The 26,763-nt window shown below is 38.2% G+C and overlaps 1 protein-coding gene across 1 annotated transcript in view; it reads left to right on the top strand.

Annotated features, from left to right (window-relative positions):
- WNK1 (WNK lysine deficient protein kinase 1) overlaps positions 1–26,763 on the top strand; it is a 103,829-nt gene that overhangs the window by 42,477 nt on the left and 34,589 nt on the right. Inside the window, exons 5-9 of the mRNA XM_026868680.1 lie at positions 15,046–15,134; positions 16,499–16,718; positions 16,942–17,278; positions 18,347–18,534; positions 23,674–24,894. Of these exons, the coding sequence (XP_026724481.1) occupies positions 15,046–15,134; positions 16,499–16,718; positions 16,942–17,278; positions 18,347–18,534; positions 23,674–24,894 (2,055 nt within the window). The remainder of the gene's footprint in view (positions 1–15,045; positions 15,135–16,498; positions 16,719–16,941; positions 17,279–18,346; positions 18,535–23,673; positions 24,895–26,763) is intronic.

Raw genomic sequence — 26,763 nt, 5'->3', positions numbered from 1 at the left:
TCTAATCTGACGATGCTTCACAGATTGAATTTGATTGTAGAATTTTTTTTTCTGCTGTTTCATCTACTGCTCAAGAGCTCTAAAATGTACTTGATATGAAATCAATGAAATTTTGGTTTCTTTCAGAAGGAGCAGAGGACAGGAAGGTAATTAAAATGTAAGTTTATCTGCTTCTAGGCAGAAAGGCTATGTGCTCTGATATATTTGGGTAGGTTTATCTCTTATAGTTGAAAAGCAGTTTGTAAAAAAACCAAACTAAAACCAAAAACCCCCACCAAAAACCCACCCAACCAACAAACAAACAAACAACTGAAAACAATAACCAAACCAACCAAAAACCCCCAAAGAACCCCAAACAAACAAAAACCACAGACAAAGCTTGAATAACTTTCAGGAAAGGCTTTCAGTGCACAAAAGACAATGTTACCTGAAAATAAAGCACAAACCTGTCTGAAAGGATAATGGAGAATTCAGTGTTTCTTCTATAATGTAGAAAGCAGAAACATGTTATGAAAGAGAAATAAAATATTATTTTTACCACTCTGTGGAAAGCTCTGTGAACCAATGTGAAAAAGAGCTATATAGTTTTCTACCCTTGTCCTTTGCTCCCTGTTAAAGAAAATAATTTTTTTTTTTTTCATTCAAAGGAGACTTTAGAAGTATAGACAATGTCTAGTGAGGGGTGAACCAGTTGAGAAATTCAATACTTAAAAGGATGGTGTGTGAATCATCAATAACATTGGAGTCAGAGAAATTCCTGTGTAGGTGGATCCAATAGTACTACCAACACATTCCCTTTCAATGCATATTGGAAGGTGAATGTGGTTTGTGGAAGATGTTTAACATTTCCATTTCAACCCCTTAGTTTACTACTTTCTTAGGCATGTTTAGGAATATTTTGAGGTGGCACCTGTAGTCCTGCTGGGCCTTAAGTTATAGGATTATTTTATCTAGATGCATACAAGGAGACCAGATGGAAAGACAATAGTAATGGTCTGCTATTGACTGTCATGAAAGACCATGCCATGTGGGAGCTTAAAAACCACTGAAACCCCAAAGGCAAAAGATCAGGACAGGTGATAGGTAAATTAATTGATTTTCCTCACCCCCTTTGCAGTCACTGTTAGGCTTAGTAAAAAGCAGAGTTGCTCTATTAGCTTAAATCCTTGCTATTGCTTAGGGCAGAAGCTTGTAAAAGGTGTCTTAATGCCTAAGGTTGTCCTCTCAGGGCTGCATTTGGTACTACCAGCTTACATTCTTTCTCCCATTTTGGCTGTGTGTGGGTCTTTTTTTTTTTTTTTTTTTTTTTTTTCATTACATTTTCATCTTACACCTTTTGTGATAAGGATTGCTCTAGCTGATGCCTGGGTACTTCAGTGTTGGGTTGGGGTGTTTGCTGAGATTGCTTAGTCCTTTATGTGTTCAGGGTCTTCCCCCATGGTTGGTTCCATCATATTTTCTGATTAAATAATACAGTTAGGTAAGCAAAGATCTGATGCCAGATCTAAAGGCTGAAGTTCCTCCTAGAGATGAGACAGTTTTTGGCCAAGGTTGTTACAGTTGCTTCACATCTTGAATAATAGCACTGCTGTGTGTGTCTGCTGTTCACAAGATGCTTTCTGTATTGTTTGCATTGTCTGACTGGGAGGTTTCTGCTGTTCCTTAAAGCAGTGCTGGGGTGAAGTGCACAAATTTTCCCTGACCCAAGAAACAGAAGTGCAATTAAATTGGTTTTCTGGTTCACTTAAAAGAAGAATTCTTTTGATAGAAGAATCTGAGTAAATGCCTGGGTTAAAACCCAACTGTCCACAATTTGTAGGTCTCAAGTTGTTATGCTGAACTTTGGTTTACAGTTCTGATAAGGAAGTCAGCAGGAGTTTTGACAGAGTGTTGACCTCTGTACTTGCATCCTCTAGCATACTCAGTCCAGACCCTTTCACTAGTAGTTTCTTTAGAAAGGAAAATGAGATCTGCATGTCTTGTCACAGCATAAATGAACCTAGCCTTCCTCTTTGTTTTCATTAAATCCTAATGTTGCAATTTTGTCTCAACCCCCCCCTGTTTCCTTCATGGAAGCTATCTCTGCTGTTCTTTGGAAATGGTTCCAAATAAATTAGTAGTTAGTACTTAAGAATCCCAGAGTTGCAGTTTTTTTACCTTATTGGATGTGGGTAGGGTGGGGGAAATATCCACTTAGGTTTAAGCCGTATGTCTATTCAGCTGGGACTGAATGTATCCAGTGGGCACTTACTGCTGCTTTCTTGGCCTCAGAAAAAAACATCTAAGCCTGTAATTAATTGAAAATAAGCTGCATCATTAAGGTAGTCTTGCCTGCTCCTGTGATTTATTTTTTTCTCCTCTGCCATTTTGTGCAGACACAACTGTCTGTGATACATAGTTTAGGGAATGGGCCACCCGTTTTTCTTTTTTTCAGTTCTGCACCATATAAAAGCAGTACATACAGTTCCAATGCAAAACATAATCAAGATACTCAATTCCATTACATACTCTCTTGCACAAAAAAAAAAAAAAATTAAGATTTTGGTAAAATTTAAGAAGGTTTCCCTGTCTGACTTCATTTCTCTCTGGAGACTGGTATTCTTTCTTAGACCTGTTCCACACATATTTCAGTGAAACAATTTGTCACAGGAGATACTTGAAATAGGCTACATGTGCATTTAAATCAAAACAGAGATATTAATAGAACAGGTATCTTAAGTATGATTTCTTAATTTAGTCTGGGAAGCAATGCAGTGAAGACATAATAAACTTCAGTAGCTTCAGCTGCTTTGTCTCAGCCTTTGTTGAAGCTAATGTAACCCATGCAGTTGCCTAAAAAGCTATCTTGTTTTTTACTTGTTCATGTTCCACTCACAGATGTTGTATAGACCTCGATTTACTTCTACACCATATTTCCTTCAGGCTTTCTTTTTGCAGCACAGATTATTTTTGCAAGCGTGTAAAGATACAGATTACTCAATCTCTAATACGTGAACGTCCCAAGTCTTAAATTTTCTAGGTGATTGACTAGTCCCAGGACTAGTAAAAAGACAGTTAATGGCTTTACTATGCAGTTTTGTCTCATTCTTGGAAATCTACCACTAACATAAAATCCAAACATTTTCATTGCAAAAAAGTTAATTATCATCCTCTATTTCAAATGTACTAATTGGCTGAGTATGAGCAGAAAACTCCCTTTTCTCTTTCTCCCCCTCCCATTGTATAAGCTTACCTTTTAAGTTCTCCTGATGGACTTGTGCTCTGTACTTAATTTTCTCCATGCTTACTTTGACAAAGTGAGGTTTTGCACTTGCCCTTGCTTTTGCCAAAAGTCCAGTCTCTTCTCAGTAAACAAATGTCTGTCTTCGGAGCTGGCCTTAAGATGTGAAGGCAAAAAAATCCCCATTCTGCATTTTGACTTTAAAAAAAAAAAAAAAAAAAGTTGTACTGTACTGAAATGTTCCACAGAGTGGGCACAACATTTTTCTTCTCTGTTCTACAGAGCTTATTAAAAGGCCCAAGGGAAAAAGGTACATAATGAGTAACCTGACCAGGTAGTGTCTAACTGGTTTAAAAATCCTTAATTTCCTTAACTGGTGGGAACTGAAGCTCACTGGTTAGAGTGAAGGTCATTCTCTTGGCTAGAAACCAGTTAATTACAAAGCACTGCAGTTGGGTCAGTTGAGATAAAATTAATCTCTTCTTTAGTGTCTTAAAAGTTAGGCATTGTAATTGTCTAGACTCGTCAACTACTTCATTTTTACTAGAGATGCAGTGGGCAAAGTATCTCAGCTTGTTTATTCTTCCTGAGGGGTCCCAGGCAGCAAATATAAATGCTTAACCTTTAGACTGAGAATTAATTTTACTTGTAATGCTTAATAAATGTTGATGTATGTCCTCTTTTGCTTTTTGGAAGCAATGTACAACTTTAAGGCATACATAAAACTCTGTTTCTTTACCTTGAATAACTTGATTTCTTGGCCTGGTTTGACACCCTCCTATCAAGCTTTCAAGTGGAAAAAGCATTGGAAAAAAATCAATGGAAAAGTAGGGGAAGGTAACCACTTCAAACAGGGCAAGTAGGCTTTTGTTAAAAGCACATACCGAATGGCCATGAACCTTCAACTGAGCACAGGAAACATGATTTGTAAGAAAAAGCGAACTCTTGTATGCATCGAAAGAAGAAACTTCAAGTACTTAAGTATAAATGGAAAAAATTGCACATCAGGTTCATCACACTGAATGGACTAAAGAATACTTAAGCTTCTACCACTTGCCTCTCATAGCTGTTCAGCTCAGTTGCAAGCATTTTGCTGTAATGTCTTCAACAGTGAAGAATCTTCCTGGGTGGAGAGGTTCAGTCACTGAGTCATCAATTCAGAAATATGTAACCTTAAAAATGGAAGATAGGAATTCAAGGTTTTGAAGCACTAATATCTTAAGAAACTTTGTGTGTTAGAAGTCCTCTTTAAGAAATGACAATGATCTAAGTAAGGAAAAGCAGGGATCAGCTTGAACACTGAGATACAGCATGATGTATGGCTTGCATGGCTAGGGCAGATGATATCTGAAGCTGGAAGGAAAAAGGCCTTTCTAAAAGTAGCTGACTTTTATGAGCTGATATTAGAAGCATTTGTACTATCCAGCATCAAAAGCTTCTAGATTACCACTAAAACTTTTGTCAATATTATTGTAAAACTTAATTTGAAGTGAAAGGTGGTATTTATTTATATTGTTCACTGCTGAGCTTGGAATGTGTCTGACCAGTTTTGAATTGGATATGATAATAAACTGATCAGGAATAAAAAGGGGGGGAGGGGTGTGAGGTTTGGTTGAGTTGCATAAAATCAAGATCTGATGTATTTTTAAAATCTGAAATTCTAATATTTGATTGTATTGCGGAGTTTCCACATGTGTTTTTATAAACCTAAATAAATTCACAGATTACTGAGTAAGCAATGTATGTTTAAAAATGAAATTTGTTCATTATCTGTTAAGGATCAGACTTCTTAAGACTGTGATACTAATATTTAATATTCTATCCTGTACTGACATCTTTTTAGCTCTTATGTTAACTGAGGTTAATCTAATTTAACAAGAGATGGGAAGGTGGCTCTTCTTAGGAACAGGGAGGTGGTGTTTTTTAAATGCCTGGCTTTACAGTGTGATGAATCACTGACGCATTACTGTGGGGAGACTGATAGCTCAACGTTATTTGTCAGTATAATGCCACTAGTCAAAAATACTGACATCAAGAATGCACGAGCTACTAATTGTTGTCCTGCCAACTGTACTGCTATAGATGCAGAGGGATAAGAATAAGTCCAGCAGTTTTAATCTAGTGGAAGCTCACAGGGACGCTGAGTAATAATAAGTTATTTTGAGATTATTATGTGATCCATAGACCAGAACTATACCAGTGTTATATAAACCCTTTATAGTTACCTCCAGATTACTCAGAGCTGTTGCCAGAACAGGCATTGATGTGGGGGTATGTATGCTTGTTGGAATGCTTTTGTTTATCCCTGTGTTAGAGGAATGAAAGTTGAATGGGATTTTGCAGATACAGTTTATTCCCAAAAATAGAGACACAAGAGGCTAAAATGTATATATAAGAAACTCCATTGCTTTTTGTGAATAAATTTTTTTAAAGAGAAAAAAGGTGGTTGCTTCTCTGTGCAGTGTAAGTATTTAGAAGCTTCCTAATATGAGTTTGTGACTTTGTTTTAAGGTAAAGTTCTTTCAGAGACATATTTCTACCTTACCACCCATTACCACCATCATAAAGTTCTCTGCATAGTAGGGATACTTTTTAGGACCACCCTCTGAAACTGTTGAATCTTCTTGAACACAAATAGAAGGCTTCGCTCCTATTAGAGTAAGTCATAAAATAAAAGGGATGATGACTTTTGGTGCATTGTCAGAGTTGTGTGCTATTTCTGGTGTTTGCAACAGTATCCTAGGCCTTTTAGGGCTACTTCTGGTACCAAATGGGTTTTGTGGCCTGTGTTGGATTGTTCCTTTTAATTCAGTTCAAACTCCAGTGGAACTAAAATGTGATCTTTGAATTACTGTTGCTATACCTGATTTTAAAAATGAGTACAAGAGAATGTTTTTCTATCGGAATGGTAGTTAATTAAAGCAGAGCATGCAACTAATATAATCTGATTTTTTCAAAAATGTATTTTCCATAATGAAAATAGAGTAAAGATGCTTTTAGTATTGTGTCAGTGTGGCATTTCTAAATTTGTATCACTGAAATGTGTGTCTAGGCATGTCTGTATTTTTTGAAAGCCATTTCCAAGCAGAAGTCCCAATAATGCAAAAGGTCATGCAGATAGTTCAAGATGTTCACCACTGCATATTCTTGTTGGAATGATAAAGGCAGCATCCCTGCTCCTAAGTAAGAGGTTCAAGAACTGTGCACAATAGATTAATTAAACTGATTTTAGCTTTATGCTCTTGTGAAAGAGTAAAAACTGAAAAGTTAGTGCCTGGTCTGCTTGTCCAATCAGACTTCACTGTTTCAGAAGAGCTTCTATCCTCATGTTGTGTGTTTCTAAACAAGGCCCTTCTCACTGTTATGTTCTCCAATATCCTAATTGTTTGCCAGCTATGCACTAAGGAACTGTGTCCTGCCTTGTAGTTACTAAATTTCCTGTTCTAGAGCTTGAGTAATTTTTCTATTGGAATTACTGCAGTTACAGTGGATGCTGTGATTAATTAATCTGCTTTTTAACTAAAGCCATCTGCTTAGCTAGTCATAAGGGTTCCAGGTTCTTGGGACTTTTGAAATAGGTTGATATTTTTGTTTACCTGTAGGTGCTGCAGTACAGTGGACTCTAATGTCTGAAGTAAAAACTTAAATTTCCTTGTGTGCTGGGCTAGATAATTAGTCAATGGGGTGGTTGTAAGGCATGGCATATATTCAGCAGTAGTGCATAGCATAAGTTGCATTTCAGTATTGTCACGAATACAGTGGTTTTTACTTTGTTACAGCCTTTTACTAGGGTGCTGGAAAGGATCACAGCCAATGAATTCCAGGAAGAGTTATGACTAGTTCTTGTTCAAACTTAACTGTGTGGAAACAAAGCAACAGAACTGTAGCCTACTGTACCATTCTTTGTAAGGCTTTTAACAGTGTAAATTCTCTGGCTTTAATAAGTAAAAATACAGTATTGAGAAAGGGGCAAAGAAGTTGGTTAAGCAGGCACTGTCAGTGTCCTGTGGCTCCTGGACCTGGAGATCAGTTGTAGAGAACAGATGTGGAGGTGATAGTGAGCAGTGATGTCTAGTCAAATGAGGAGGCTTTTATTCTTTTCACCAAAGATTATCTCATACATACGGCTAGGTGCTTCTTTTAAGCAACTTCACAAATGTTAGGAATAAGCAGTTAGTATGGGTGTGTCAATGAAAGTACAAATATAATTTGTGTGTATAACAACTTCAATCATGTATGTTTGGGAATTTTTTTTTACTGTTGTGACTGGCCTCTTGCTTTTTATTAATGCCTCAAAAATTGATGAAATGGTAGACTGAGGAAGAAAATCATTGTGATCAGTCAGGCTGCAGCAGGCAGACCTGTATAAATACTACAGGGCCTCCATTGTTTTTACAATGTGTTTGTGAAATCTGGACATATATCTCTGGCAAGTCATGAAGACAGCTGGTCTGGAGAAATTTAAGATTCATGGGACTTAGTTTATTTACACACTTGCATTACAAAGGGTGAAGACTAACTGTTTAAGCTGTTTCAGTGCCATAGAGCTTTCGGATATCTAAGATAAGAGTTTTGATCTGGATCATGGTAGATCAGTCAAGTTCAAAAGGTATTGGATTCAAAATGTGCAATAGTTTTTGATGAGAAGAAAACTAGGTCTGTCCTAATCTAAATAGTGTCTCATGAGCTAACTCGAGCTCACTGGAAGCTTTCATCTGCTCCTACTGCTTGTATTGCAGTAATGCTATTTACTCTGTTAGGATACTGATCTGGTGCGGAGCTTATTCTGCAGGATTTACTGATTTAATTCTTGGCAGAATTATCAATTGTCCAGAATTAATTGCTATGAAAATACTGCAATCAGAGAAGCTAAATTTTCACTTCTGTTAAATGTGTTGCTGCAGGGGAAAAAAAATGTATGCCTCAACTACTCTAGCTGCTTTTTAACAAGAACAATAAAATCAGTTTTATGTAGGCAACCCATATCTCCTTTGAATGGAGTAAATCTTAAGCTGAAGTTTTCCTTTTCACAATAGGTATTCAACTGAACTGGGGTGAGTATTATCAAGTAAGTTATAGGTGTATGCTGTGTGAAATAAGGGAAGAACTAAATCTGAAAGATTTTTTTTTCTAGAACAGACAACAGCATTAAGATGAAGGATTAGAGATGGAGAAGGTGACGAAATGGTTAAACATGTAGATTTTGAGGGCTGGGTAAGTAATTAATAGCAGGTAGTAAAATTCAGAAGATCATGGGGTAAACAAATTTAAATGCCATATATACCATTGCCTGGGGACTTCTTTTGAGACTATGGGGAACGAGGTAGGATCATTGGCTTGTTTTCCACTGGAATCATATGCTTTGTCTAAATTCCTGGAATTAATGGTTTGTGGCAGCCTGGGACTGGCTCGAACTAGAATGCTAACAACTTAGCAAAAAGAAAATATAGAGACTTTAATTACTTTGTGTGATTTGACTTTGCTACTGATTCTCTTAGCCTCTGGACTGCAAAGTAGAACACTTTGTTTGAGAAGATTAATCAATTACAGTAGAATTCCTTTCGAGCTCTGCAGTTATAGCACCTTTGAAAAGAGTCAAACAAGAATTGTGGTTAGACTGGAATGGGTAGAGTCTGCACTTGTTAAAAGCTGAAACATTTAATGTTCTTTGCAGGTCATGGAGTGTACCCCAGAAAAGTGTAGCCTTAATTGGGTATGCAAAATATTAATTTTTATTCCAGTGAACTAGATTTGCTTTGACTACAGGGTGTCTGGTTTGAGCACAACTGTAACAATAAAAAAATTTATAAGCAATGGCAAGCAAAATATTTTATTTGTGATACCAGTAAGCACTGTTAAAATGGAGATGATAAGTTAGTTGATTGGCGTCGTGATGGTGGCGTATAAAATGTCTAGCAAAGGACTTGGAAGGCCAATCAACATACGATCTTTAATGATCCCTTTTCCCTTGACCCATCTAAAGTTTCACAGCAACTGTTGGAGAGGATTTCTAAAATGCCCAGTAAAAGGATCAAAAAAGTGTTACTTTTGCAACATTGTTATTGTGTGGTATAACAACAACACTGGTATAATTGTGTTATACTTGAGAAACTAGGTATATTTTGGGCTGAAAAGTGATCTTGATAATTTGAAATTGAATTTTACCAGTTTATCATCACTAGTTGGTCAAAATTAATTTGCTCATTTCACAGTTTAAAATATTGTATGTGATATTTCTTAGCATTGCTCCTTACGTCCTTCCAAAAAAAAGCCCCGAAAGCCCTGAAGCTGTGGACAACTCATTAGTGAACAAGTTTTACAGTGTCTATTTGAAAATAGATACTCGGGCGGCGGGGGGGGCGGAATGTCAGATTTCAATTGTCAGATTTAGGTTTGGAGTCTAGCAAGAGGCATTAGAAAACATAACTGTGGATTATTTGTGTGCATGTGGTGTAAAACAAGCAACAATGTGGCTTTCTAACTTTGTTCCACAGTTTGAAAATCACCTTCAAATCCCTGTTCCTGTACATTAAGTACCCAGTAAGAGGAAAGCCTATGATGTTGTCAAAGGTAGCAGAATGCAATTGTAGGGAAGGAGGGAGGTGGAATGTGTTATATTATCCTAGCACTGATTTGTGTTTTGTTAGGATTAAATTATAGTCAGCTATATGTATACTTCTGTTGCTCCATGGAAAGAAGAGGAGAAACAGCAGATGCCTTTGTGCCCCTTTACAAAACTAGTGCCAGCAACGTTGGGTCAGAACAACACACTGACTGACCTGTTCTTCTCTGTTTAAAAGTGTACTTCTGCAACAGCAGGAGTGAACTAGGTAATGATCCTACAGGCAGCCTTAAACTATTGCAGAAAACCTGGGTGGAGAATAGGCAGAGCAGCCAAGCAGAGGGGGCGGGGACATGCAGGAAGTAAAGGATCCCTGTGCTGCCTCCTTACATCTAGCTTCTTCCTCCTTACATCTAGTTGGGCAGGCAGAAAAGGTCACACTTGCCTCTTGCTTATATTGATTCTTTCTATTAAGTATTTGACTGGCAAAAGCAGATATTAAGCTCAGATCTCTGCAGCCTCATGTACTGGACTTGGAAAAATACAAGAGGGGTCAAACAGAAAACAATGCTCCCTTCTAACTTTGATGTCTGCTTTCCTTCTGCTGTGCGTTAAGTCCACAGCCTAGTGGATTTCTACTGGAAACTAGCACCTAACTAACGCTTTGGTATATATGTGTCTCTCTTCCTGATGGATTTTACAAAAAGAGAAATCTGTCCTGTATTTGTAATTGTTAGTTCCCACTGTTGCTGCTCACACAAGGATTGCGCTAAAGAGGTAAGAATTTCAGCTCTGTAAAGTGTATGTAGCCACGGAAGAGGATTTTGGGGTGAATCAGAGTTCTTGACAAATCTGCTGAACTGCTTTATATTTGCATGGCTTGGGTCTTCAGCTTTTAAACTTGACTGTACTTTTTTTCCCTGTTATTTTAAAGATGTAGATTAAATCCTGAACAGCAAGGCTGGAACACTTATTGATTCTGCTATTTTCCACTTACATTGTTAATTCAAGTCTAATTTTTTTTTTTAAGATCTAGAATTGCTGAGGGTATGTAATACTCCCTGTGTCTTCCTTTTGGTTTAGTGTAAGAGTTATACAGCACTGTTTTTACCTCCTCTTATGAAGTAAATGATATTTTCATTATCTCTTGCAGTAGCACAAGATGCTAAACCACTGACCCAGTAATCTAGTGATCTAACTAATGCAAAACACTACATGTTTCTAAGCAAAAGGTGTGAAGAGGAGTTCTGAGCAGCTTATACTTTGGTGTTTAAAGTATTTTGAAAAGCTACTGTTTTTAAGGGTACCTAACTCTCTTTTAGTGGATCAAATAACCATATAAATGTGGATGTTGAATTTTGGAATACTTTTCACCTGATTGAAATCTGATAAAATTGCAAGCTTTACCATATCTAAGATAAATGAAATATGAAATCTTTTCTTATGTTTAACATGAAGACTGTAAGATAAGTAGTTTTCCATCAGTTGTGCTTTGTGCTATCTATGTATATGCCCCTATTTTAGAGGTGTTCTCAAGATGTAAGGGTTCAGTGGGTTTTATCTTAAGTTGGCACTTCTTTCAAAAGAAATAGTTCTACTCTTGCTAGCTATTGCACTGTCACTTTCCTCCTGTCAGCCTGAAAACTGGTGAAGCAGTGTAGGGAACCAGATTGAGAAGCTTCATCTCACTTGAAACTTCTGCAAGCTTTTTTTGGTTGGATTTGTTTCAAGTCTGATAAACACCATGATCTGGTTCATTATGCAGCTGTATAAATGTGTGTGCTGGCAAAAGGGAGGAAATGACATGGGTGTGGGAATGGGGGGCAGAGAACAGGGGACTTGTTTTCAGCAACACTGCCAGTTCATGATATTTTAGATGGTAGTTGAGAAAATAATGATGATTTTCATGTGTGCATGTTATACCTATCTACACTTTTTCTTTCTCTGCAAGAGCTCTTCCTTCTCTTTCTTTAGAAAACTCAGAAAAAATGTTAATGGGAGTGTGTCTAGTTCTTCTGAAACTGCCACTGGGGAATAGGACTAGCAGATTAAAATGTTTGAGTTATCCTGTGATTCTTCTAAGTAATTTGGGGACTGGGGGAGGCATATAATAATGTGTCCATCTTGCAGTAATTCTGGTGAAAACCAGGAAATACTGAATGACTTAGCATGTACTTGAGTGCCTTTGGTTTCAGAAAGTGATGAACATATGCTTGGCTGCACAGCTCATGCACTCTTAAGGGCACATCAAGGTTATGTGAACTGCAGGGCCTAGCCTCCCTTTGGTTTCTCTGTGAGGGCAGATTAAGATATATAGGCAGCTTTGGGTAGAAGAGGATTCACTGATTTATTGATTTTTATCATTCATAGTATCCTTTGTCTTGTTGTGTAAAATAGTTTGACACTTCCCCTAGTGTTTGGAGGAGGGGAAAAAATGTTTTCAAAGCTGATGGTACTTACGTGACCTGAAGTTCAGCACATAAGGGGTGCTTGGCTAGTACTACAGACTAGATTTAGGCAACTTTCATGGACTGTGGAGCAGACTGAGAAATAGGTAGCTGTTTGAACATAGAATCCTCTTGTTTTAAGCCCTAGTGTGAGGTTCTCAGATTGTCTGAGGATCAATTAGGAACATAGAAGCTATGCTGGTGGAGGCTGGTGGGAGCTTTTCTTTTTAACTGAACTCTTCATATTGTAAAATGGCCCTCATGGAAGGGTCTGAAGATTTTGCACAGGTATTTAATTTCTTTCAGGATAGAGAAACACAGAGTTAGCAGACTGAATCACTGATTTTAAAAACTGTTTTCAGCTTTACCTTTTCAGGCTTTGTACAAGAACAGAGCATGTGGTAAAACAGTTAACAAGAAAACTCATGTTCTGGCTTTGTTATGGTAATGTTTTTCTGTACCAGTTGTCTTACTCATCTTAGCTTTTAGTTTTTCCAAAATGAGATTGTCACAGATCTGACATCTTCCTTCTGCTGCTGTAGTGTAAACAAACATACATGCAGACTGCTGCTATGTCTGGGGCTTGAGCTATTTAGGAGATTTAGATGTGTTAAACTTTGGCAAATTTAGATACAAATACATGCAATAAGCAGTTGAATAATTATTGCATAGGTTATATATGTACATAGGAGAGCATTTAATTATGTATAGAAACATTTATCTCTACATATATGAACCTGAACTCTCGGACCCTTTTAAGCTCAGTCATTATTAAAGGTGGGTATTTCACTAGTCTGTTATGTGAGCAGAAACACTTGCAAACAGGTACTTGATGCCAGTAGTAAGCACTAAAACTACTTTTATAAATCCTATTAGGGTGTAGGGCTCTGATGTCCTGCTAGGAAGCTGGAAATTTATGGTATGACCTGGTTGCAATATTAAATTTACCTGTCCAAGCTTCAGTCTGGTGTCTTATCAGCTGAGACATTGATCTCCAAAAGTCTTAATGTTCAGTGAAGTTTTTAAAAGTGTTAAGCTAATGTTCACTGACAGACTGTGTGTCAGAGCTTCTTCTAGTCACAATATTCGCTTCAGTTCTGTGAATTCCAAATGCTAGAATTTTATAAGAACAAACTTTAGAGCAAAGAATTAGATAACTAGAATGCTGTTGTAACAGGAAATTTTTATCAAGTGAAAAACGGTGTCTTTCTGAAGTTGTTTTTTTGTCCGTTTAGAAATTTACATACTACACCTTTGTAAAATATAGTGACAAATAGTACTGTTGACTACTGAAAGACTGGACTCTTGTGCTTCTCCCAGTCTTGTGTTTGCATCTGTTAAAGCTGATGTTGACTGTGCCCTCTCCTGGAAGAGTGTGGTAGAGAATAGTTTAAAGGGTGAACATAGGAAGTCAATGTACTGCCATGTCTGACCAAGGGGGAAAAAAGTATCTAAATGTAGATGGAAATTGTTGTCATATTGAATTAAGTCTACATGTTCAGTTAAATGAAGGTCTGTAGTTACAAAGGCTCTCATTTAGAGACTCAGACTATTTGTTTCAAGACTTGTTTCCCCTTGACAGTACAGGAAGGGGAAAGGGTCATGTCTTGGTGTCCCTATTTGGTGGGCAGCAGTATTGTCTAGGACGTTGGAAGGATTACTTTCTGGTAAGGAGACAAATGATGATGCTTGTACTAATACTTCATTTATTTCTGTACTTCAGACTATGGCTTTCACTTTTTGTTTAGTTGTGATTTACCAGTGAGACAGGGTTGGATATATTAAGTGTACAATTTCAGGATTGTTCAGCTTGAAAACATGGGTTCTTCAGATAACAGAATTTGAACAGGATGTCTTCATCCTCTCTCATTCTGCTGTCTTAAATACAGAGTTTGAAGCTAAAGGCTGAATCAAGTAAAACTGAGTGCCAGATTTTGCTGTTGTGGACAATTGCCCCTGAAATAGAGCTTTTTGACTGTGATTAAGTGATGAAGCTTGGCTCTCCGCCTGCAGTGTTTTGCAGAATTCCCAGATGGTCCTATCTTCTGGCCTATTTGCTTTACAGATTTGTGTGGCTGTTCGTACTTAAATTTTGCTTTGCTTTCCCCAGTGACTTTAGCATGTATTGGAAAAAGGATTGCTGTGTGTTGTGAAGGGCTTTTGTAAAGGTCTGTATTGCTAAGCTAATTTTTCTGAACTCACAACAGCAGTGATGCAGGAGTGTGGGTTGAGTGTAGTAGGTCTTCTGGTAAGAGCTAAGATACAGGAAAGTCTTTTTTTAATTTCCTTTTTTTTAAACACATTGGACAAGTTACTCAATGACCCATTTATCATTCTGGGCTAAGGTCCTTTCTGTAAAATCCATCTATGCCAAAATTACTTCATGGAATGGCATGTTGGAAACATTCTGGGAAGCAGCAGAATCCTTTGAAGACTGTTAAATTAATCTTGTGGGTTCATGCATTAGCGTTCCATAGGACACATTTACTTCCATCTTTCAGTCCAGTCTGTGTACTTACCTCTGACCAGCATAACTTCCATGGAAACATGGTTGTCCTATCATAACTGAGAACCTAACTAACTACCAAAGCCTTCTGTTATGGAAGTGTAGCCTAGAAACAGGGGGGGGTTTGAAATATTTGCAAAAGTCACTAACAAACAGATGAACAGTAAGGTTGTGGTCAGATTTCTCTGTCACTTGCACTAGTGGGGAATTCAGGCCAGTTATCTATTGAGTAAAAATAGTTGGTCTGTAAACACAATCAAAATTTAAATCAAGTGGGCCTTCCAGTTTCTCTGTTATTTGTATGTTCCAGGGTGTTAAGCCAGCCAGCTTTGATAAAGTAGCAATCCCTGAAGTGAAGGAGATTATTGAGGGATGCATTCGGCAGAACAAAGGTGAAAGGTAAGTACTTTCTTTTCAAATAGACATATTCCTTGCTGTCTGAGTCCTTTATCTGTGATGACACCAGATCCAGTTAGTTCCTGGGGTCTTCTGTGTTCTGATGAAAGTTGGGAAGCAGGTATTACTTCAGAAGCCTCTATTCTTTGGTAGATTCTTACTCAATGATTGTTTTAGAGAATTAACAGTATCAGGAAAAGTGCAAATGCTATAGTAACCACACATATCAGTTTATTCAGAAATTCTCCTGCTTTTATTAAAGCTTTGACCTAGTCAGCAAAATAGCGGAAGACAATCCTTCCATGTTCCCAGGTATTTGGGTTATTTGATTGGTTTGTTATTCTGTAATCCTTTGTTTTTCTTGTATCTCTGATTTTGTTGTTAGTTTACAGCTGATTATTTTGAGGGCTCTTTTTATTTTTTAAATTCTTTCTGCTCATTTTCATCCACATTTTCTTCATGGTGACTTCTACTTCAGATGATTAACTTACACCATTGCAGGAAATCTGTAACTGTTCTAATGGCTTATTTGTGGGCTTTTGTTTCCTGCTTTTACATAGTTTTGCTTACTGAATGCTTCAGACTGTATCCCTTCTTCAGCCTTCTGCTATTCTGTTCAGAGATAGTTTTGTCTGTTCATGGATGTTTATTCATCCCCTCTAACTCTTGAAGTTTTACATCTGATGGCATTGCTGTGTATTTCTAATTTCTGTTCTTTTTCTTAAGTTCATATTTTCTTCCCATTTTTAGTTAATTTTGTAGCTTCACATCACTTATTTCTTGCCATTTAGTTTAAGTGGTTAACTTTTAGACTACTGCTGTTAATGCTGTGCATATATGAAAATAGATCTTGTTTTGTACCTTCAGGACAATGCTTCTAATTGTGTCAGAATGCAAGATGAAGTCATTCAATATAGTATAAAATATGAAAGGAATCATGTGGTGCTTACCTAGTGCTGAATTTACTAGATGAGGCTTTTGATAAAAATCTTGAAATAGACTGGAATACATGGGATTACTTGTACTGATTTGGGGACTAAAGGTTGTTGGTTTTTAATGTTCAGTAAAGCCAAAATGTTTCTTCAAGGTTTCTTATTTTATATATATTCTGTTCAGTTGGCTTAAATCTGTTGGTACTTCTGATGACCAGTGTGAGTTGGGTTTTTTTGGTACATCTGTACCATTCTTGCATTTTGTTTCTCCGTTGTGCTTTTAAGTAGAAATTTGAATGATGAGCTGTCAATTCATGGGAGAAGCATGAAATGTAGAGAACAAATTTGGGGGATCATCAGGCAAGGATATTCCTTAATATTTTATGAAAATGTAGTAACTGTGTGCGCTTTCTACATTCTTTCCCAATGTGCTAGATATGCTATTAAGGACCTTTTGAATCATGCTTTCTTCCAAGAAGAGACTGGAGTACGGGTAGAACTAGCAGAGGAAGATGATGGAGAAAAAATTGCCATTAAACTCTGGCTGCGAATTGAAGACATCAAAAAACTTAAGGGCAAATATAAAGATAATGAGGCAATAGAGTTTTCCTTTGACTTGGAGAGAGATGTCCCAGAAGATGTAGCACAGGAAATGGTAAGTGTTGGTGGTCTTACAAAGCATCAGAAGTATTGACGTCCTCTGATAGTGAAATGTAGCGTGTCAGCCTCTGCGTTTGCCATTGTTATTGCCTAGAAATAAAACAGCTTCAGAAGTTTGTGAATGAGAAGTTAGTGCCAGAGAGTGGTAGCTTATGTTGTAGCACTACAACAGTGGCTGTCTATGACAGTCTGAATTCTGTGAATATATCCTCCTTCAGGTGGAATCTGGCTATGTCTGTGAAGGGGATCACAAGACAATGGCGAAAGCTATCAAGGACAGGGTATCTTTGATTAAGCGAAAGCGAGAGCAGCGTCAGTTGGTGCGAGAAGAACAGGAGAAGAAGCTTCAGGAAGAAGGTAGTCAGAAGCAGCAGCTGGAGCAACAGCAACCATCAAGTGCTTCCCATGCAGGGTCAAAGCATCCCCTATCTGTCACTGGTACTACTCCTGTCCCCTCAACTTCAGCATCGGTTTCTACGCAAGTGGAGCCTGAAGAACCAGAAGCTGATCAACACCAACAACTGCAGTTCCAGCAACCCAGTATATCTATTCTTTGTAAGTGTATCAGCTGGTTTATTTAGGAACTCTTGCACTTACACAGATCCCCCTTTTAAGAGTCTAAAACTTTTGGTGTGTATAGCAGTAAATACCTTAAGGTGTTGCTGTCTGCCATTGCTGTCTGCTGAAGAACATTAGCGCACTAGAAAGCACAGCAAAATAAGATGCATTCCTGTGCCTTAGCTGAGGCATGTATTGCCACAATTCACAGTCCAGTGTCTTAACACAAAATAATTTTCCACAAAATTTTCTTCTGTTTCAAGGTAATACACTAGATGAACTGGGGTTCCTGCAGCACAAACACCTGTCCTAATTTTTGCTGCCCTCCTATAGGGACACTATATTCTGGCCCTGCAGAAGGCTGTGTACTCTTACACCAGTGCTGTTAAAGCTATTAGAAGCACTTACTTGAATCCTTGTTAATTTAAGGGGGAAATGAGATAAAGTTACAAGCAGTTCAGCTAATTTGCTTTCTGAAAAGTTTTGATTTACATACTATACATGAAAAGATGAATTAACACTCCTAACTTTTCCTCTTCTGCCATCCTAATATTTGAATCACTATTTGAATAGTGATGGTGAATGAGAACTTCTGTAATAGAATGGTGAAGTTAGAAAGCAAATTACTCTCTGCTCTTTAGGTAATAGGGATTTTATGTTTGGGTGCATCTGCCAGCCAGCACAACAGACCTGTTTTATATGTCTCTGTAAAATTAAATAAAAATAATAATTAAAAAATCCTGGAAGATCATTCATAACAATGTGGAATTTAAGTTTCTATTTCTAGTCTAGCTTTTTATAGGAAGCATAATTTGCTATAAGATACTTAATTACTGAATTTTTTTTTCAGAAGTTAGGGGAAAGCATTACTGGTAAGGAATTACTGTATTGAAGGAAAAAAAAAATTAACCAGCTTAAATATTACAAAAGGTAAAATGCTGATAAGGTCAATTTGATGTCGCACAAACATCAACTTAATATTTGATTATAATATTGTTAAAAAGTTGTGAAATCCAGACTGCATGCAGTTCTTCAAATTCAGATTTTTATCTTTAACTTCTGCAGCTGATGGGACAGTTGACAGTGGTCAGGGGTCATCTGTTTATACTGAATCATGTGTGAGCAGTCAGCAGACAGTGTCGTATGGTTCCCAGCATGACCAGCCAATCTCAACAGCTGCAGTCCAAGGATATGCAGCTTCAGTTGGCCAAGTGCAGTCGCAGCAACATGGAGGATATCAGCCACCTGCAGTGGTAAGAGAGTATTGCAAATTCATGGAATTATTTGATTTTGTATTTCTCTTGAAAGGTGATAGGGAAGTCTGCCAGGCAATCTTCATGTGTGTTTTGTTTTGCATGTGGGTACAAATCCTGTGTGGGAGTAGTTAAGGGGTTGTTTTTGCAGGGTGACTGAGTCTAGGCGGGGGAGGGGAAAGTGCAAGGGCGTGTTTTTCTTTAAAGCTTTTATTTAATCTTGATTGCAATTCAGCAGAATGGTGGGTTGTTTTTTTTAACGGATGAATATCCTCAGAACAAGACTATCTCATGAAAGTAAGCATTTAATCTCACTTGGGAAGGTGGTGTGTGTATGTGTGTATGGAGGTACCAGGATCAAGTTGTTGGTTTGGTTTGAAGAACGGTTAGAATAATTTGAGCTACTGTGTAAGTGTGAAATTGCTGTGTGTCTTCTGTGAGGCTTTGATTACAGATTCTGCAGGTAAGATTTTAACTGTTATAGAATGCTGCATGTGAGAACTCCAGATTGAAAAGACCCCAAGACCTTGTTCCCAATTTTATTTTAGCTTGTGTTGATTTGCTCATCAGTTATCATGTGTATTTCTTTTGCCTGGAAAGTCTGCACTGGGCACAAATACTTTTCCTACTATGTTCATTTGTGTTGCCCTTTTATTTTGGTATGTTTTTCTCCTTGGTATGTTTTTTAGATCTGAGTATGAGAGTATGCAGAAATCTATTCTAATGCTGGAGTAGAACTTCTGCTACTGTTACATTGTCTTCAGTGGTTCCCTTGTCTCATGTTTTTTACACAAATAAAAATCTTAAGACTGAGGCAGACACATTATGGTATAATGTAGTAATACCATAAGGGAGAAGATGTGACACTTAAAACTGAGGATCCTCACTTTTTTGGTACCTGTGGTTGTAGGCTTTATTACAGCATCTTTGGTGTCACTAGCTTTTTGGAAAACATGCTGGTTTCACTCACAAGCAAAGCATCTCCATCTTCTTCAGAGGCACTTGAAGTGTGTGGTACTGCTAATCTGTGATCAAATGAGTTTTTAATTCCTCTAAATAAGCTTTTTGTTCTGGATAAGCCATATTTTAATGTGTGGGCATATGTTGAACCAGAAGCCATTTCACTGTCTTGGGATGTCTAGCTTCCAGGCTGAAGAACCATAATCTTTTTAGAGAGGATGGGAGAATGAGCATATGACAGAGGTATAGTCAAGATGCTTAGTTCACTGCTAAGATCTGCTCATGCTCTATGATAACAACGGTGATACCAGGAGGTTGACAGAATGGGGAAGAACACCACAGGAACTGCTAACTTTTGGGAAGATAGGATGACAAGTGAAAGTGATACTGATGGCTGGAGAAATGGCCTTAAATAGAAATAGAATGCAGTTCAATCAGGACAAGAACAAGGTTCATGCTTAAGCAGAAATAGTCAGCTACACAAGTACAGGATGAGTAACAAGTGACTAGGCAGCAATTCTGCCCCTCAAAAAAAAGTCAGGGTTTACATTGGACATGGTCAAAAACATCATGCTGTTGTAAAAAGGCAAACATCATGTTATTCAAAATAGTTGTTCTGCTCTTGGCCATTGGTAAGTCTATCCTGGATACCCTGCTTGAGTGAATTTGAGGGTGAACTGAGAGATTTCAGAGGAGAGTGGAAAAAAACCAAACCCACCAGAAATACAGAAAACATGCTTTTTGTGGGAAGACTGAAATAGTTAAGCTGAGCCTATGAAAGAGGAGTTTGAGGAGGAGGAAAGCTGTAAAAGCCTGCTATAAAATAGGAGAAGGCTAATCCGATCACAGCCTTGTTGTCAGATAGAATAAGAAATAATAAGCCTAAATTGCAGCATGGAATTACTGTTTGGGGAGGGTTTTTTTTTCCTAACCAAGGACGACAGTTAAGTATGGCATTCTCCATCATGTTTCTGAACAGTTTAGATAAATTAGTCAGGAATGACATATATAACTAGTCCTGCCTTGGAACAGATGAAGATTATGGGTAAAGTATTTATTTAACCCTTTGAGTTCCCTTACACTTCTCTCCCAAATTTTGGGCAGTCTAGCAAGATTTCCCACATCAGAAATCATTAAAATCAGATCTCCACTGTATATCTTGGAGTTTTTTCCCCTGGAGGTCTGTATTTGATTTCAGTTACCTTAAGAAATTGTAGATTACATTCGTAAGAGGCATATATCATTAGAGAAGGAAAACCTGCATTTGAAGACTGTGTCTTTAAAACATCATCTTTCCATTCACTTAAACCACAACAAAATGCACCACATCAAAAAGGCAGTAACAAAAAAACCACAAACAAAAATTCCAAAATAACCCAAACAACCCCAAAACATAATTCTTTTTCTTCCAATTTGGTTGAATTTTGACCTATGGCCTTCTGGACTGTGGCAAGATTACAAAATCCTGATGCTTTTATTGGCCCAGTGTCTGGAAAACGTTTGTCTAAGACTAATTTTACTGAGTTTTCCACACATTAAACAACTGTTTTTCCACAGCACATGTAGGATGTGTAATGTTCAAATTTTTGTGGTCATGTTTTAGTTAATAAAGAGCCAGCTGCATATAGTTAGTCCACTTAATTCAGGCAGAGAGGTGCCCAAGCAAAGAGAGGGAGTGAGGTGCTATGTGTAAACACACATCCACTCACTAAACTAAGAATGTTTGAAAACTCATCAGTATCTGTTTAGGTGTTTTTTATTTGTCAGACTACCAGTGCTGTGAGTACATCTCATCAGTGCTGCATCAGTGGCCCCAGAGAAAATATTATCTCCTGTCTGTTCTGCCTTCCACATACTACTTTTAAGGGTACTCGGGAACTTCCCACACTGCTCAGTAACCCAAGGCAAACTTGAGCTCTCAGAGGTGTTCAGAGCCTGTTCTCAGTGTGTGTTTGCATTCATTCACTCATATCTTCTTGCACACTTGTTAGTATTGGGCCTCTCATTGTGGGTCTGCATTTGTTTTCTATCTCATTATAGTTTTTGCTTGTTTTGTTAACCATTTTTTTTAATTGTTCAATTCTTAACTTTTGTTTTCCTTCTTTAGCCTCAACGTGGTCGTAGCATGTCAGTTTGTGTCCCTCACCTTCCTGCTCTTCCCTCTATGTCCTGCATCCCTCTCAGTGCTCCTTGTACCCCACCACCAGCGCTGTCTGCACCTCTTTCTCCTTTCTACCTTCGGACTGTCCCTGAAGAAACCTTTGCAGAAAAGCTTTCTAAAGCCCTGGAAAGTGTCCTGCCCATGCACTCTGCCTCTCCACGCAAGCATCGACGCTCCAGCCTGCCCTCCCTCTCTGTCAGTCCTGTATGTGTTACCATTTGCCTCCTGGCACAGTAAGATAAGTTATCATTAAATACATCCTGGGCTTTGGGCATTTTTAAAATGAGAAAATGAAGAGTTGATTCCTTATTCCTTACACTGTGCTGCTGGAATGTTGAATTTTTTTATTTTTTTTTTTTCTTTTCTGGGAAGCAGTACACTTAAACATTATCAAACAGTGGCTGGCCATTTGTTTTTTTTATTGTATTTTAGGATAGTATAAATGTAAATTACCCAGATGTAGCACAGAAGGTAAAGGGAAGAATATTTCTTATCACCTTAAGTAGAAGACCAGCTGCTTATTTTCTACCTTCTAAGCAAACATTGAATGTTAATTAAGCCCTGCACAAAACAGCCAGCTTTTAAAGCTTGGTTGCTGTGGCTGGTTATTCTAAAAGATTTGGCTTGCTGTGCTAGTGATACTAGAAATTCAGAGTATAAATACTTCTGAGGATTTTTTTGTCAGTAAATACTTTTTGAGGAGTTTTAATTGGAAATGCCACTTCAGCAGCTACTTAATCGGAAGAAGCCATAGTTTCATGTTTCTTAAAGTTAGTTGTAAGATCTCTTGCAAGACAGGAGATAGTCTCTTCAGGTTTGGGCTTTGTTTTACACAAAATAAACTTTGAGAAACATTTATGTGTAAATGCAGTAATTGGAACCAGTTTTCAGAATGTAGGAAAAGTACTTCATCCTGTAGGACCTTCTTGTTAGTATCAGTCGATATGGAAATTTGCTGCTGCTTTTCTGGAAAAAAATCAGGAGAAAGAGAACAATATGAAAACGGCAACTTGAAAAAGTCATAAATGCCCTCTGTTTTAAAGACAGTATATTTGCCACTGATTCTTGGGTTTGTGTTTTTTTTTTTTTCCCCTCCCCTTTAGGGTAGATAATACATTGTCTCTTAGCATACTGTAGGCAGAGATGAAACAATGCAGAATTACTGAATTGTTTGTTATTCTTACACAGAACTCTCCTTAGTGAAATTTTCCTTACAAATCTTAAGTAAGATGAACCTCATCTGAAGTAGTGCATCAGATGAAGTGGAATTGCCTGAGGACTCTGCTGTTATTAAACCTGTGAATGTTTTATTGTCCAGACAAGAGTTAGGTTTGTTTCAGTGAGTGCTAATTTTCTATGTGAAAAAGTATGATCAAAAATGATAAAAGGGATTGAAAGAGATGATCAACTTTGTCAGAATCCAGAGGCTCTGCAGTTTTATCATACTTTGTTTTTTTTTTTTTTCCCCAGCTGTGGGCTGGAATGTTTCAGTTTTGGCTCATAAAAGGTTTCTCTTTAGCTCTCTAGATAGCCTGTAGGACACCAGCACTGTTTTGTGTTGGATAATAGTAAGATTTATTGTTGTTTTATCTTCTAAGTGCAAGCTGGAGCTTCTGCATTGTTACTGCTACCAAGTTCTGTATTTTCATATTCCCCATATGGCAGTAGCCTTAGGAGTTTGATTGGATTTCAAGCCTTGATCACAATGGATAGCCTATGACAATAAATCTCATTCCATTGTCGGGAGCAAAACTGGTTTATTTTTCTGAATTATTGGAATTGGACTGGAAAAGCAGCTCTAACATAAGCAAATGTTTCCATTTGTAGCTATGCCTGCCATGGATGTATTTAATGGATATTTACAACTCACCTAAATTTCCTTAGTATTGTATGTTTTTGACCATGAATTGAGTAGTCATTCTATAAAGTTACTTCACAGAACTGCCTAGTGAACTGTGCATGTTGATGTGCTTTCACTTTTAATGTGTGAATTACTTGTCTTGTTCATGTCAATACAGCCTCAGCATCCACGTGGGGGAACACCAACGTTCCCAGATTCACAGATATTTTTCCCAACCGTTCATGAACGGCCGGTGTCTTTCTCACCACCACCTGTCTGCCCGCCGAAGGTGGCAGTTGCTCAGCGGCGCAAGAGCACTTCATTTTTGGAAGCCCAAACTTGCCACTTCCAGCCATTGCTGAAGACTGGCCAGAGTTTAGTTCCACCTGGTGGTAGTCCCACCAATTGGACACCAGAGGCATTCGTTATGCTGGGCACAGCAGCTCAGAGAGTCGCTGGAGAGCCTCTGCATGTGCAAGTTAATCCTGTGTTTGAGCCAGCTCCTGTCCACAGTGACTATAGATCTGGACCAACACCTCCAGAGGATGCTCACTACAGAATGCATCCAGAAGCTGTATATTTGGTGGGCATGCACTACCCATCACAGGTATCGGAGCAGTATGATCAAGTAGCTTATAACTCTCATGTGACTGAACAACATTTGAAGCAGGTCTCTGAGTCAAACCATGGGCAAGGTGGTCCTCCACAAAGCTCTGTGTTCGACTTTCAGTCGGGGCAAACATACCTGGCAAGACATGTTCAGAACCTGAGGCTGGATTCTGGGATGGGTCCCCTTTCTCCATTATCCAGTGTTTCAGCTCCTCTGAGTGCAGATCCTGCTCAGATGACATTCCATCAGGTATTTGTTCCACACTCTGCCCCAGCTGTGCTTTCTCACAGTGGTGATGGCAGAGCGAGCTGTGTCTTTGAGTTCCATGTGCACACACCAACTTCTGCTTCAGCAGAAGGGGCAGTTTTACCCCAGCGGGTCTACAGAAGTCGCCGGGGCTCTATGGAGACCAGTCAAGAGGAATCCACTCAAGGCGTAGGGTCGCACGGTCGGCTTCAGCCTGTGACAGAGGAGCAGTGTAACTATCTTGGTCCTGAGTTAGCAGGTCCCAGAGGGGGCTCTGCCAGGCGGAGCTGGCCAGAAGGAAGCCCAGAATACTCCAGTGATTCCTCACAGCTGACTTCCTCTGACACTGGCGATTTCCAGTCTCCTCCCCCTACAGGGGGTTCATCTTCTGCTTTTGGTTCAGACTTCTCATTGCCCATTGTTCAGCTGCCTCAGAAGGTATTGCAAGAGTCGCAGCTCTTCATCTGCTTCCCCCAGGGAGCCTCGTCTCAGCAGGCCTTGTCCACCTCGCTTTCATCAGGACCACCTGCACTCTATCCTCAGGTTACAGGAGCAAACCCTTCCAGAATGTTTCTGCTTTATATAAGTCATACTGTGCACTGAAAGGGGAGCCTTGGTCTTAGATTTGCTCCACGTGGTTCTAAGTGTTAGCATTCATGGGGATGTCTTTCCACCAAGTCAGTAGAATACTAGGATCCTTTTAACTTACCCAGTTGCAATGATAATGGGGTATCAGCAACCACTTGGTCTGTGTTCAGCTTTGGCTGAAATATTGGTAGGGCTTTTGTGTTAAGGGTAACAAATAGTCAGCATTCCTCTTGGGACTAGTTGTTCTTGTGGCAAGGGATAGCTGCAGTACCAAACTGGCTTTTAAACAATGGGTTTAATGAAATATGCCTTTTCCACAGTTTGAATCAGCAGTGATAGTAAAATTGCTTTGTATTTTTGTTGCTGCTCCTTAGCTATTTAATGAGAATTTGTTATATGAAGTTGAACTTTTGTAAGAATAATGTTTCATTAGACAACAAGATGATTAACTTGGTGACTGTTCAAAATGCAAGAGGTTTTTCTAGGTTTGGGGGAAGAAAGTGGGAAGAGGGGAATGGAAGTAGCTGTATTATTTATGTGTACACAGATTTGGAAATGTACTTTCAGGATTGTTAAACGAGCTGAGTAGTAAATTTGTGGCACAAACAACTGTTGGTAATAGATATTGCTTCTTTATAAGCCTAGAATATGGTGTCCTTTTAAAAAGCAAAATTTGAGGCCTGAAGCTTAGTTTGGAGGTACATGTTTTATCAGCATATATGGTATTTGCACTTGCAGTAGTTAGTAACACATTTATACACTGTGCCTGTGAGGTGTATGTGTATATACATTGTGTCTGCACTTGTAGTCTGAAACTTCTTATAAGATAATTGTGAAAAGAGAGGATTACTTTAAGTAGACTTCTCTTACTCCTGTTCTTGGAATTAGGGCAGCTCTGACATTTTTGTTATTGGAGTATTAGCAACTTTGGGATTTGTGTGAAGGAACTGAAGGAGAATATTTTTGCTTTTTGTGGTAAGATTAAAAACTAAATATTTAAGGCTTTCTGTATGAGATAAAGGTGTTTTATTAAAACTGAAACAGCTTTAATCACTAGTGTAATAGATAGTTCCTGTGCTGTAGGAGAACTTGTGGAGAGACGCTGCTACTTGTGGAGTAAAGCTGGGGATTGTTTCTCAATAAATCACCTTTTGTTAAATGTCAGGAAGTGAATTCTGATGCATATAAAATATATCTGGAAACATGATAAGGGTTTACAAACATTTTACAGACTATAAGTTCTGGGATCTTTAATTCATGAAAAGATCAGAATTTGAAGCACAAACTGAGTCAACATGAACAGATGTTACCAACAGTGGGATATAGCACATGTTTAGATCCTAGCCAATAAGGGCATCAAGCTTCTAAAACAGCAAAGAAAAAAATGGTTCTTTTCAAGCTTCTGTAATTAATCATTTTAATAAATTTGTTCATAATAAACTTCTGCAAGCTGAATGATCAGAAATTAGGGAATTTTAGTAGATATTTCTGATATGATACATATGCACTAGATATGTTGCTTACATAGGTGGTTCACCAAAGTGGTGCGTGCTCAGGGAGCTCATCTGGAGGTCTTTGTCTAGTTATCTCCCAGGAGTTGATAAAGAAATATAATTGCCACAAAAATAATAATGAAAATCCGTTCCATTTTCCTCTGCATCTTCCACATTAATTTGTATGCCACTCATCCATTCTTTTCATTGCTTATTCAAAAATTCTGTCTTAGCTAGAATGTGAACTCCCATATTCTTCAATATTTAATTCCTAGTAGTCTTTGAATTGTAGTAAGTCTAGAAATTATTCCTAGCTTGTATTTTGACATGC

This window comes from Athene cunicularia, assembly GCF_003259725.1.
Source record: "Athene cunicularia isolate RWA chromosome 1 unlocalized genomic scaffold, athCun1 chr1_part2, whole genome shotgun sequence".
In the NCBI taxonomy this organism is placed as follows: Eukaryota; Metazoa; Chordata; class Aves; order Strigiformes; family Strigidae; genus Athene; species Athene cunicularia.
The sequence above is the reverse complement of the archived record's forward strand: the minus strand, read 5'-3'. Positions and strand labels throughout refer to the sequence as shown.